The following is a 14,123-nucleotide window of genomic DNA, read 5'->3' as shown; positions in this document are numbered from 1 at the left end:
GTGGCATTCGCTTAGGACATGCAGTTTCTGATATTAAAGAAAAGTCTAGCAGAGCCAACACTGGTTGATGATCCAAAATGCAATGAAGGCTTTGCTTATTCTAAGAATAATCATTTTGGCAAGGGACAGAGTTGCTGGCAACTCTAGAGAAGCAAGGAGATGCAGGTGACAGGCAGTGGTGGGAACCGAGGCACAAGCAAATCCTGGGTAGAGTAACGGTCTGGGGGTCCATCTCAACCTGCTTCTTTGCACATCTGACAAATGGATGCACTTCCCAGAGCTTCAGTGTGCTTTCCTCAGGGAAGCTGTCCCCAGTGCCCCCAGCAGGGACAGCTGGACTTAACATGTAGGATGCACTAGCCATGTCTCCTAAATGAATGGTCATTGTTAAGCACATAAGCCATGTCACAAAGTGTCTTGTGTAAGCATACCATGGTCACTTATTCCATATCTAAGAATAAGAAACCAGTAGGAGGAGCAAAGAATGCTTCCAAATCTGGTGTAGGTAAATAGAGGATTCTTCTAGAAGGTCAGTGCGTGGTAACATGGTACTGAGAAACAGCACTGGACTGGAACTGGAAGTCCTTTCTTTCCAGTCCTGTCTGGAACACGTTGGTGTCGTTCATGGCATCTCTTTATCTGCAAGATAGAAACAGCACCTGCCGCCTTTCCCAGGCTTTCTCCGGAGGCAGTGCTGACTCTGGAGTCCAAGCAAGTCTAGATTTAAACCCTAGTGACCTTAGAAAAGTCACTTACCTTGTGCCTCAGTTCTCTGATGTGTGAAATGGGAATTATAAAAACTACAGTTCAGAGTTGGCCTGAGGAATAAATGGGGCAATGTATGCACAGCACTTAGTGTAGATCCTGGTGCATAGTTTTCAAACAATCATTAGTTCTGTCATTATGTGAAGGGGCTTTGTAAGCTATGAAGTGGCGTTCCAACACAAGGCATTTTTATAATTTATAATTTAAATTTTATAAAATTTTATCATTTTATAAGGAACTCTACATTGTGTAAGATGCTCATCTGTTCACTTGGCTGGTTGTAGATACAAACTGAAAAGCTTCCAGAAAAGCTAAAAATCAATCATGGCTCTGAAAAGAATGGTCCCTTGTCTTGTTATTTATGCTCTATTTTAATTCTCAATGATCTTAAATAAATTCAGTCTCCTTTGTTCTTCAGGAACCCATGTTACAATCTGTCTCTCCATCCATCTTACAGATACTTACTGGCTTCCTACCAAGTGTCAGGTGCAGTGCTTTATGTTGAGGATAGAATGGCCTCTGCCCTCACGGAGCTTAGCCACCAGAAAGCATTATGGGCAGGGAAATCTTTCAATTATGGAAATATTCAGCACAGCTTGGATTTGAATATCTGCTTGCTGCAGCCCAAAGAATTCACTTACGCCAATAACGAAGGCTCTTTTCTTAATTCATTCCCCTAATTTGTATGCTGCTTAACACGATACTGAATTTCTGAGGACATCTAGAGCCTCTCATAATGGCAAAGACAGGAAAATAAACGGGTCATGATAAAAACAGCCAGCAACCTTACGATCAAATTGTCTTCAGGTGCACAAGGTTTCTGATCCAGGACTGGCTCAGGGGCCACTCTACGATGGCCTTTTGAAGGTTCAAAGGCCAAGCCCTTTAGGGTTAGGCCATAGCTCATCTAAATGAGCATTTGTTCCATAATTAATTCAGAGTACAGTACTGTAGTCTGTGTGTGTGTGTGTGTGTGTGTGTGTGTGCGCGCGCGTTTCTCTAGAGCAAATCTAGAGCTCTGACACTTGAGTTATTGCATATGAACTTTATTTCCTAAAGCCCATTCCTTTCTTTTCTGGCAGAAAAAAAAAAAAAAGCACTTGCCTCAGGGCTCTAGTAACACATCACATGTCCTTGTGCACCACTTACTGTTTTGATCTTGACTGTCCTACGGGATTCACACTATTACTATTATTACTATTGTTAATCGCACTTCACATAGGAAGAAACTGAAGCAAAGGGAGGTTAAGTTGACCAATGTTAAGGTGGAGGAGAAGCTCAGATGGGCACCCAGAATCCTGGGTGTGGAGCTGATGCCCTAGGCCACCACGCTGCCCCGCGGCTCAGTGCCTATGCGCGTAGTAGGTCCTCAGTAGATTGTTAACTGAGTGAATGAGTGAGTGACTCTCCCTACAGTTCTGTAGACTTGAAATAATTCTTTTCAAAATAGTAAAATAGTTTGTTGGAAGAAGCAACAGAAAGAGCAATTATACTCTGGAGGAATGGAGAGGGGAAAACAAAAAAAGTTTAAAAATAATAATAGAAAAACCTGATTTAAGGCTTTATTGATTTTGCAAATTCAGATTTAGACCTGTTGGGAGGGAAAAAAATCAGTTGTCTTTGAACCACCCTCTAATATGAATTTTCCCTCTCTAGTGCTTGCGGGGATTCCAGAAAATTGCTGAACTTTGCCTAGACATCAACAGAGACAATTGTATTTGGGGGGGGATGTAACAAAAGGCAGAGGGGTTAAGTAATGTCAATCACCCTATTTACGTGAACATTTTGTCTTCCTAAATTTCTCTTCAGCTGAAGATAGACTGGCACCAGTTTTACCTTCCTTGAATATATTCGATTGGATTTTTGTTATTCTTAATGGTGCTAACTCAGAGGGGATAGGGGCCTAGGGCCGAATTCTTCCACTGCCATTGCCAAGATGAGAAGCATAATGATATTCTCAATATTCATTTTATATCTTATGAAAGAAAATTACTGATCATCATCAGCTCCCATCTCTGGTTCTAAAGATTTTGCAAAATAGGGAGGTTTTAAAAATATATTGTGCTATAAGTTAGCACAGCCATTCTGAAGAATAATTTGCAATATGTAATGAGTGTGAGGATGTGTTGTCCTTATATGACTAGTTCTTCCGCTCCTAGACGTATAGATAGAAACTCTTCTGTAAGTTGTGCAAAGCGACATGTACAATAACATTCACTGAAGCGTTGTTTGTAATGGCAAAAAAAAAGAAAAAAAAAAAAAAGAAAAAAAGTGAACCAATCAAGAGAGAGAGAGAACCAACCAACATTTCCATAGGAAATAGGAGGATGAATAAATAGTGCTACAGTCATTCAAAGGGATCCTATACAGCAATTATAATGAATAAAGTAGAGCCCCCAGTAACAACGTGGACACATCTAAAAACAAGGTAGACAGGGGCGCCTGGGTCGCTCAGTCAGCTAAGCATGTGACTCTTGATTTTGGCTCAGGTCATGATTCTCACAGTTCATGAGACTGAGCCCCGCATCAGGCTCTGTGCTGACAGCATGGAGCCTGCTTGGGATTCTCTCTCTCTCTCTCTCTCTCTCTCTCCCTCTCTCTCTCTCTCTGTCCCTCTCCACTCATGCTCTGTCTCTCTCTCTCACTCTCTCTCTCAAAATAAATAAATAAACCTATTAAAAAAAACAATGTAGACAGAATAAAGGAGTGGAGGATGCTATAGTATGTCATTTTTAGAAAGTTTTAAGGCATGCAAAACCATAGGATGTTATTCATGTATAGAAACATATGAAATATAAATGTAAAAACATGCATAGAAATGATGAACCCCAACTCAAGAGAAGTTACCCCACAGGAGAGAGAGAAGTGGGGACTGGGAGAAGTAACAAGAGGGCCTGAATGGTATTTGCCATATTAGTTTATTTTTAAAATATTAAGCAAATACTACGAAATGATAAGAATGATCAAAGCTGGAAAGGTGGACTTTATCGTTTTATTATCTGTTCTTAATGGAACACTTGAATGCCAACTCCGTGACATCAGGGACTTGGTTTTGTCGACTGTTCTGTTTTTGGAACCTAGAAAAGTGCCTGGTGCCTGCTAGGTCCTCACTAGATTGTTAATCGAGCCAATGAGTGAATGAGTCTCCCCACAGTGCTGTAGATTTAAAATAATTCTTTTAAAAATAGTCAAATGCTAAAGAAAAAAAATAGGAAAACACAGTGTTTTCCCATTAAAAAAGGAAAAATATTTACAAATAGATGAAAAGGAAACACTGTGACTTTTCACAGCACAGGTATTTGTGAAATCTGTGTAAAAGGAAACTGTACAGAAAGGAGGAGGTTCAGGGAAATTCAATACTGACAGGAGCTTCTAAAACAAACAAAAACAGGTTTCAAGATCGGGGCAGGGAGGGAAGTGGACACTGGGATAGTTCGGTGTTGGAGTAACTTGTCCTGAGGCTATGGAGCCGAACTCTCTGGATTTGTGCGATGGCAACCAAAGGACTGGTCAGAATCAACAGCTCGGTCCGCTTGAGCGGCCTTGTTTTCTAACCAGACCCGAGTATATTTGCTATCAGTGCCTGGAGAAACTAACGTCCGTGCCCTCGAGTGCAAACACCCTCCAGATCCGTGAGCATGGCGAGGTCTTCTCCAGCCCCACCCCTCACAGCACAGCAAACCACAGCAGCGGGTAGCACTGTTGCATACACCCCAACATTTCCAGGCAGTCCCCAGTTCCACAAAGGCTGGAAGAAAGAAATATGGAGACGAGCTGCTTTCTTGCCCTTCTCCTTTAACATGTCAGGAAATGGCCAACCACAAGAGCATGCACTTGGGTCAGGCATGCAGGAACACCAAGACAAACAAGTGGAAAAGTACCTCGGAAGTCACCTTGCAAGACAGTAACTTAGAGGTGTACTGGCAGAGAGGGAAAAGAGCAGGGTTAGTACACAGCAGAGACACGCTCACACAACACCCCCCAGCTGGGAATCAGCACCACGCTGGGGGCAGACGAGCAGGGAAGTGACACCGGGAGGCCATTATACACCCACGCCAGACTCGCTTCATCTGATATTAGTTTATTGAAAAATCTGTATCTTTTGGAGCGAGGAGATACCCTGTTATTCATTAATAAAAATATCAGATAAGCCATACTTTGTTAATTCAAGATTTGTCGCTTCTGTTTTCTGTGCTTTGAATTAACAAGATTCTTCCCCGCCCCAGTATGCAACCAGCTGCCCACCAACAAGGTCTTTGATGACCGTTTTGGATTTGCTGGAATCCGTAGCCAAATAGCCTTTTCTCTTCCCGTAGTTCCTTTGAGCCCCACAGCGGTCCTGTAGCCCATTGTCCCCCACAAAAAAGACACTAACCACAGGCAGGAGTTGATTTGGATCCAAGGTTCGTAGAGGCAGAATCTCTGTAGGTGAGTTGTGAACGGCACTGCCTGGAGAAGGCCCACAGCCCCCCTCATCACTATCCTGGGGGTCTGGATAAGTTCCTGAGAGTGGGGTGATCATGTAGCAACTGAAGTGACCCTTTAGTACCCGTAGGAGACTAAAAGCCTCCACAAGAAAAGCTCAGAAAAAAAATGGGCCAGCTATGGGAGATCACATAGAAGAACCAGCTTTGGCCAGCCTCTGCTGGAATTGAGGTGATGACCTCACATTTACACAGCTTAGGACACTGGAGGCATTTCCTGGGCTTTGGCGTTGGCAACCATAGGATGGCTAGGTGGGATCATATGTCTGTGATCACTAGCTGCTTGAAAATTACACGTCTGTACTGATTGGGCTGATGACTGGGGGCTGATGATCTTGGAGCTTTCCTCCTCTTTTTGTACCTCCTCTTTCGTGAGCAGCTAGGAGAAATCTGGGCAGCACGAAACACTCTTGACTGTAATCTGGGCTTCCTGTGGACCTGGGGTGTGGGGCCCTGAGTGCGCTTCCCTCATCCACTCAGTGAGAGTGGGCCATGGGGTGTCTTGGGTCGGTGGGAAACGTGTGCGAGGAATTCTCAGGAAAGCAGTAACTGCTTAGCCCCCAGCTTTGACTTACCCCAGGAGAATAAGTGAGGTCTTTTCTTATTTCAAGACAGGCAGGGATGGCTGAAATACTTCTCAGTATCTATTTTTGGTGTAAGAGAGACAGTAGAAAACCGACCAAGAGTAGATCCTATGCTAGAAGTGGGGCTGGGGCTGAATGCCCCAGGAGACTGTGATTGGGATGCAGACCAGCATTAACTGAGAAAGAGAAAGCAAACCCACCAACCTGTTCAAGAGCATCACTGACTCAAGAACCCATGGTTTTCTGAGGCTCAGCTCAGGTCAGGTTGGGAGAATAGCTGGCCAGAAAAACAGTTTTGCCTACATATCTTTCCTTTGCAAGGCATCAAGGAACCCTCTAGGAAACTATGATTCATCAGTCCATCATGTGTTACATGACTGACCAGAGATGGCATCGGGCCCAGATAAGGGCACATTTCCATATAAGAAAACACTTCCAGATAAGAGAAACCCACAGTAAGAACAGGACTGCTGCATCTGGATGTGCAGTGCGCACACTGCACAAAAGCACCAGGCTGAGGGGGTGGGGGGCGGGGTTGAAGTTCAGTGCCCCCACTCCCCTCACAGCATGGCAGGTGCATCCTGGCAGATGAAAAATGGCGCCATTCTAAACATTCTTACAAAGGCCCTGTAAAGGCTGGTAAACAGCCAGGGGTAGGGGGTAGGGGTGGGGTAGCAACCTCCTTACCCCCAAATTAGGTGAGGGGTCCATTTGTCAGTGGGGCCTGGCTGAAGCCTTCAGCACAGAGACATTCATTAGTGACCACGTCACACAGAACAAGGACACTGGCGGGTTGGCACCTGCTCAAGGTCTGAGTTAGTGATGGCCATTCGGGGAGAACTTTTCAAGAAAAGGGGCTTTCTCCCGTTCCTTTGTTATCGACTTTTTCACCAACTGTGAAATGAGCAGAACATCCACAGATGACTTAATATTCCTGATGCAGTGACGTGTGGGTAGATATTCCAAGAGTCATGATTTAATTTCCCATCTTCTATCGTTCTTTGACCGTCACCTTGTTTCCAGCAGAAGAGGGGGACAGCTCAGGGACATGAAAAAGGCTACTGGATGTTACAGCTTCCTTCCCTCACACCATCCCCATGGCAGGGGGTCCACGAGCCAGAGGTTTCCTTCTTGGCCTGCATACGATTTTTTATAAAGTGGGAAAACTTCAGCTGGCAATGACCTGGGGACAGGACTCCAGCAACCACTGCTGCTCCCGGGGTGGTGGGACTGAATCTGTTTTGATGGCCATGATGTTTTTCTCGGGGGTTGGCAAAAACTACTCATGAAACTACAGGCATGGCTTCCCTTGGCTTCTCTGTCTTCTCTTTCTTCTGTCCTTCACACTCAATAATAGCATTGTGCCTAATGTATCACTATACTTACATCACGATTGCCCCATTTGCTTTTTAGGTCTTCCTTCTCCTTAGCAAGCGAGTCAAATTGTTTTCATGCCAACCAGAAAGAACTCACTGCCTCCTATGGGCAAACACATGGTTTGGTCCTGATCATGTGTGAGGGACTCATAGTGTTGCCAAGTGACTTACTGGAAGGAATCCTGGCAGATGGATGTGTCAGGTGACACTGGACTCAGGTGAGCTGGGTGAGGCTCCTAGAGGGTGGACAATCTAAGAAGCCATGTTTCCCCCTCAGAATAATGTGGGTGAATGGAACCAGGAAAACAGAACTACCAGCTTCTGGGACAGGGAAGCCAGTTACACAGTCATACATCACGCAATCCATTTGCTCTCTGTTATTAGCCTTCCAGTAGAAGAGACAGTTAAAGAAGGGGCCAGAGATCGGCTAGGAAAACAAATGGTTTGTTCATTCCTGCAGGTAAACTTCAACACATTCTCCAGTGACTTGAGTAGATACAGTAGAAAAGGTCTACGAGGTGAGGTCAGATGTGGCTCTAAAATGAAGTTTGGCTGATGATCATCTATTTGCTTTAGAAGCAATCTGAATATGTTCTTGAAGTTTCAGGTCTCTTAAAAGAGGATATAGTGCATTGGATAGGTTTTGTTCTGTTCCTAAGAATTTTTTACAACAACGGACTTGGTTCTCTTGTAATATCAAGAACGGTGCAAGACACTTGGCTTTGACTTCAAGATCTGAGGATGTTAACAGCCTGATCAGTTAGTAGGTTTTCTTCCTTATTTGGAATGTTTATTTACTTGAGAAAAATAGAGACAGGAGGCTGCCACTTTATTGCGTAAGCGAAGGGTAATCAGTATATTAAAATGCTGATTCCAAGTAGCTTCCTCCATGCAAAGGGGAAAGCCAATCTGGTTGCCTCCTGAGTTTGCATGAAGGCGGCTGCCAGCCTCTGCCTGTGGAATGAGTAGGAGTGGGCTCTTCACTTCTTTGGGTAGTATTTTCCTCTAATGTCTGCCCTCCAACACAGAAGGCGCACACAAGAGATATGCAGAATGTGCTCAGAAAACACTTGCATGGGTCACATGCAAAGTGTTTCCATTTGTTCTTCCCCTTCCATGCCAGAATGCAAGGGGTCCACTCAGCTAACTTCTGCCAGAGCTGCTGACGTATGGTGTGGACTCACTGGGAGAAAAGAAGCCACTTACACCACTAAGCGTCAAAAGCACAGGCTCCAGAAAATACCTGAAGGTAAACTCCACATTTTAAGTAGGGCTGCAAAGAAGGACTGGTTAAGGTGGTTTGATGGGCTGAAGCCCTATGGGCTTGGGGAAGGACCCCAAGCAACAAAAGTGTCTGTAGCACCCACTGAGGGCCAGGCTCCATCCCACTGTGCAAATGAGGAATGGCTCCCAAATGCTCCAGCCTAACAAGAGTACCTGAATCAGAATTCCAGGCAGCTTAGGTACAAACCCAAGGGAGAGCCTGGGGACGCAGTGAGCCATCAGGCTGCTCTACATGTGTTTGCTTTCTTTGCCACTAAATATCTTAAAAGCATCATTCAGTATCTGGCTTCAACTTCAGAAATCTTTTAAGTTAGTCAACCAGGATATGAAAGGCAGTAGGTCAGCATGGAAATCCTGCTACGAGTCTGTAGCATTCGAGGTTAGGGTGACCCAATCATTTATCATCCAAACTGGGGCACTTTTAAAGGTGAAAGGGGATGCTGTTAAAAATTACACCAGGACCACAGGCACAAACCAGGACTGTCCAGGTAAACTGGGTAGTGCATTCAACTGAGTCAAGCTACTTACGACCTAAGTGAAACTGGGTGGGGATGGGAATGTGGAGAGACTAAGGCCACCAGACTCCCAGGAGGGGGGCATGGGCCCCTGAGGCTGGTCCCGGGGCTCCTGGCTGGGGGGGGCTGCGGGGAGCAGCAGCCCTCACATCTCTTACTGGAGAAAGAAACCACGGAGCAGATGATTTCCTTCAGGGTTCGTGTGAGTGTCACGTGCAACCGTCTTGAGGGTTGAGGATAGCAGGGTAGCCCTGTGGTTTCTAACTGTCATTTAAAATATCTCTTTCCTACCAAACTGTACGCACAGGCTTGGTAATAGCCCAAAACACAGTCAGCCTTTCCAACGCAGTGTAACGTTTATGGGGATCGCTCGGAGCAGACACGGAAGGAAGGGCACAGCCCCAGTTCTCCAGGCAGATAAAATCTCTACGGGGCAGGCCAGCGATGGCAGCAATCAGCTCCCTGGTGCCTGGGGATGATTTCAGGATGCTCGTGTCCTTCCCCCCGTGTTGTCCTTACGTGTTTGTTTGTTTGTTTTCCCTACGCACCAAGCATCCCGTCCACCAGCGTGCCCGTGAGCTCCAGCTCCGGTTCCCTTTGCGTGATCAACATTTTTTGAGAAACAAGGCAAAAAACCCAAACCCGACTCCAGTCACGTTAAACCACACATTTGAAAACTGGTTTTGGAACCAGGATACTGGCCAGACCAGTGCACACACGCCCGTGCCTGACCTGGAACACCGAACGCCACGCTGCCGTTCGCCCTCAGACGAGTGAAGGAGGAAAGGAGGAAAAACTTACACTACTATCATCCATTCTCTCACGCCTTTTAGATTTGTGTGTCTCATAGTCTTCCATGAGGGTCTGCATCAGATTCTTGGGCCGCTGGGATCCGGCAGCCTCTTCGGGGGCTAAGTCAGGCTGCGAGCTGGGGCCTTCAGGTGAGGGGGATGGAGGAGGTTTGACTTTCTCTATTTTCCCTGAAACAACACGAAGAGAACACCCTTTCTAAGCTCGTCTGCTCATGACGGCTTCTAGAAAGAAGAGAACACTGGCAAAAAGCAACCTCTGACAGAGTGGTCCCGGAACGGTGCTGGTCACCTGAGCACAGGGACTGAAAACTAATAAAGATAATGTCACAAGCCCATCCAACAAAGGCCTCGAGGACGCCAGTGCTGAAAGTCAGTCAGACCAAGGAGGCCCACAGGCACTTTGCAAATACGTGTCAGACACTGGCTCCGGTTGTTTTGGGGACATGTGCTCCATCACGGATTCCTGAATCCGACCGTCAGAGAGGGCAGTGCCTTCAAGCCTCAGAAACCCACTTTTTGCAGTTGAGGAAAACAGGCTCTTCCAAAGGGACGCCGTGCTGAGGTCCCAGGGTGCTGGCGAAGGTACCAGATGAGGCAAAAGAACCTCACCAGGTTCTTCCCCTGCACCAGAAGCTGCCGATGGGGCAGCTGACCTGCTGAGCCTTTCTGCATGGACAAAACAGCGCTGTAAAACCTTTGAGTGAGAACTAGGCTTGTTCTTTCCAGGTCACCCCGGTCTTACACTGGGCAGCTTCATTTTTTAAAAAAATGTTTAAGTTTTATTTATTTATTTTGAGAGAGACAGAGACAGCATGAGCAGGGGAGGGGTAGAGAGACAGAGAGAGAGAGAGACAGAGAGATTCTCAAGCAGGCTCTACACTATCAGTGCAGAGCCCGACATGGGGCTTGAACCCACGAAGCTGTGAAATCATGACCTGAGCCGAAACTGAGAGTTGGACACTTAACCAACTGAGCCACCCAGGTACCCCTGGCCAACTTCATTCTTTACCTTACCTGCTGGGGTCCTGGAAAGCATGTGGTTTGAGACCTCTAGACCTTAAGGAAGGAATGCCACCGACAAAGGCAGGTTCAGTGTTGTAGAAAGGTGTGCACCAGACATGGGAAAGGTGAGATTTTACCTTTTGAAGTGCCCTATAAGACTTCTCAGGATAAGGAGATCAGGTCAACTGGGATGGTGTGGTGGTGGTGACTCCAGATACTTTTATTAAGACCGTCTGCATCCTTCCCTCTTGGGAAATGGCTGGCCCTCGCTTCTGGCCCATCACAGGGGGATTTCATTGCCACAGAGCCCCAACTACACCACTGAGAAGCATCTTCAGGTGCAACAGCCATGATTTTTCCATGCCCCTTGTGGGAGACACAGCTGGTGCGTGTGAACAGGGGATGTGGAGGAAACACACAAAACCTAAAAGTTTGGATCTAAAAGTTTGGAAACCACCAGGGGAGGATGAAGATCCATTTGACCCCTTCCATTCCCAAGCAGAAGGTGGCTCGTCTTTCTTCACCTTCCTCCCCAGACTTCTAACTTGGCAACTGCCTGCCGGAGCTGCAGTCACAGGTGAAGCCTGGAGACCATGTCTCCACGTGGGCTGCCACAGACCTTTTCTGGGCACGGCTCGTCTTGATGGGAGTTGGACACCCTCCCCACCCCCTAGAGTTCAAGAAACCCAGGTTTTAATTCTCGCACTGCCGTTAACTAGCTATGTGTTCACTGTACGCAGACATTTAATGTTCCCACTCTTATCTTGGGCTGATCATGTAAGTTCTCCAAGCTTCAACTTTCCCAGCTATAAAATGAGAATTTTGGAAGAAGATGTCTTTGAGGTTCCTTCTCACTCAGACATTTTGCTATTCTATCAAATACTTTTGGCAGGAAAATCGATCCTTATTGGTTAAAACAGAAGGCATATGGCCATGACGTTTGGCAAATTAGGTGCCAAGTAGTTTTCAATACACAGGGCACTCCATCGGCATCAATAACTTAGTGAAACTCATTACCTTGACCTAAATTACCCAGATTGTTAATAAAAAGTCTTTTGATGTTGACAGTAAGACAATAAATATTTCAAAATCCTCAAATTCACTAGCAATGGATTATATTTGTTATTATGGAAACAGGCAATGCTATAATGACGCCCAGAGATCTATCAACTATATTAAATCATAGCAAGATTTTTTTTTTTTAAACGGGAGAGGGGGTGAGAGAGAGGGAGAGAGAGAATCCCAAGCAGGCTCTGTGCTGATAGCATGGAGCTTGAACTCATGAACTGTGAGATCATGCCTGAGCTGAAATCAAGAGTTGGATACTTAACGGACCAAGCCACCCAGGCACCCCAAATAATTAGCCCCATGGCTTCTCCATCCATCCCTCCTTCCTTTCTTTCATACTGAAATATTTTGAAACAATCCTAGACCTCAGGCAGTTACTACCCTGAATGTTTTGTGTGTGTCTCTCAAAGTTCCCATGGACTCTGAGATGAAGTCTTGAGAAATGATACAGCACAGTGGTGAGCATGCAGCTCTGGAGCCAGCTGCTTGGGGGTGAATCCACCACTGTTTGCAGCCAAATAACCTTGGGCAGGTTACTTACTGTTTCTCTACCTCAGGGTCTCTACCAGCATATGGGTATGATGCTAGAGGTACCTACCTCATGCAGTTGGTATAAGGACTAAGTTAATATTTATAGTGCATAAAGTTAATATTTAAAACCGGGAGCATCCAGTGAATCTGGTTACTTCTTATTTGGAATCTCAAAGCACAATATGTCTACCAAGTAAGAACGAGCAATTTCAAGGGCATGTTCTGCATACAATTTTGGCAACCCTTCCAGAACCAGGAACAGACACCAAATTGCCAGGTTGATCATTTTCCAGGTGACCTCATGGGTCTCCAAATAATTTCCCAGAAGTCACCCCTCCAGCATTAATCTTCCAGAAGGCAGAGTCCATACTCACTGCTCTAACTTCACTCTTTCACAGGGCCACAGTGGGATCCCTGCCTCAAGGCACTTTGTTTATATTTCTATGAAAGCCTTTTCACATATCAGCTTGTATCATACCTGCGTTTTTCAGCTTCTCTTCTCAGTTAAACTATATTTCAACCAAGGATAGGGGCAATTTCAGCCATTATGAATCCTTTAACTCAGCTCAGTGTAAACTCTGTTAGAACAGGACTTTGTCTTTCCTGGTCATTGCTGGACCCCAGTACCCACTGGGGTATTTGGCATAAGGTAGGAGCTCATGTTTGTTGAATGAACCAGTAAGTACATTATGACATCTACATAGCAGCCACTTGTTACATGATTGTGGATTGGGACAAAATTCCCAACAAAGGATTTGATGGAAGAGTTTAAATGTCTTCACCAACTCCATGAAAGAAAACAACTGTGGTCTACAGAATCACAGACTCAATGGCTTTGCAGTAATAGCAAGCACATTTATCTGGAATTTTATTTATTTAGATAGGCTTCATGTCATTTGATCCTTACAGAACCCTGTGATGTAGTCAGGGTCGATGCCATGACAGCTGTGAGTGGTTTAGACCACAAAGACTCAGATGTTAATGCCAGCCCAAGTTACGTTAGCTAAAGTAACAATCAGAATTGGGTCTTGTCCGGAAACCAAATCGTGTTGATTATGGCTAACTTATATGGTGGTATGTACGCTGAAAGAGAATCGTGAAGAGGGCGAAGGGTTAATATAGAAAGTAATCAAGTATTGCACATTAAAAGATACTTTCCTGTGAGTATTCCCACAAAACCACCCATCTTTGGAGCAAGTTTTACCGGTTATGGCCACTAGAGGTCACATGTGTAACAGGTAGGAACCTCTGGACTTCTGGAATCAGTTTAGTTGGTCTTAGGGGAAATCAGCTTTGCTGGGCTTCTCTGCTGGGCACTGTGATTTCCAACCCTCCCACCCCCAGTATGGTTCAAACCATGCACAGAACCCCTGGAATCACACAGATTGCCAAATAGGGAGAAATGGATCTGCTCCATACTCAACATCTTCTTCAGAAGGCCCAAGTTTGCAGCCAAGAGTCTTCTCAATGAGGATGGTGAAGAGATTTCTAATACTCTTCCCCCAGTAGTGGCCATTGCAGACAATACCATCGTTTGGGTCTTGGGATCATTACATGAATGTGATACAAAATGGTCTCTGCCACAGGCCTGGGAAGTCTATGTCACCCTTGCCCATGGCCCTGTAAGGCCCCTTGAAATTCTTTGGCCCAGAGGACGTACCCCATTACAATTCCAGAACAGTGATGGTTATCTTTGGTGCTC

At 45.5% G+C, this 14,123-nt stretch overlaps 1 protein-coding gene across 2 annotated transcripts in view; it reads right to left on the bottom strand.

Annotated features, from left to right (window-relative positions):
* LOC124502799 (A-kinase anchor protein 2) overlaps window positions 1–14,123 on the bottom strand; it is a 107,027-nt gene that overhangs the window by 4,991 nt on the left and 87,913 nt on the right. Inside the window, exon 3 of one of the 2 annotated variants that reach the window (XM_047067452.1) lies at window positions 9,810–9,988. The exons of the other annotated variant lie outside the window; for it this stretch is intronic. Coding sequence (XP_046923408.1) covers window positions 9,810–9,988 — 179 coding nt within the window. The remainder of the gene's footprint in view (window positions 1–9,809; window positions 9,989–14,123) is intronic. 2 annotated transcript variants of the gene reach the window in all.

Source organism: Lynx rufus, unplaced genomic scaffold (genome assembly GCF_022079265.1).
Source record: "Lynx rufus isolate CCGP_SWC_20201006 ecotype Redwood Valley unplaced genomic scaffold, mLynRuf1.p SCAF_10, whole genome shotgun sequence".
Taxonomy (NCBI): Eukaryota; Metazoa; Chordata; class Mammalia; order Carnivora; family Felidae; genus Lynx; species Lynx rufus.
Note: the sequence above shows the minus strand (reverse complement) of the source record. Positions and strands in the feature narration are given on the sequence as shown.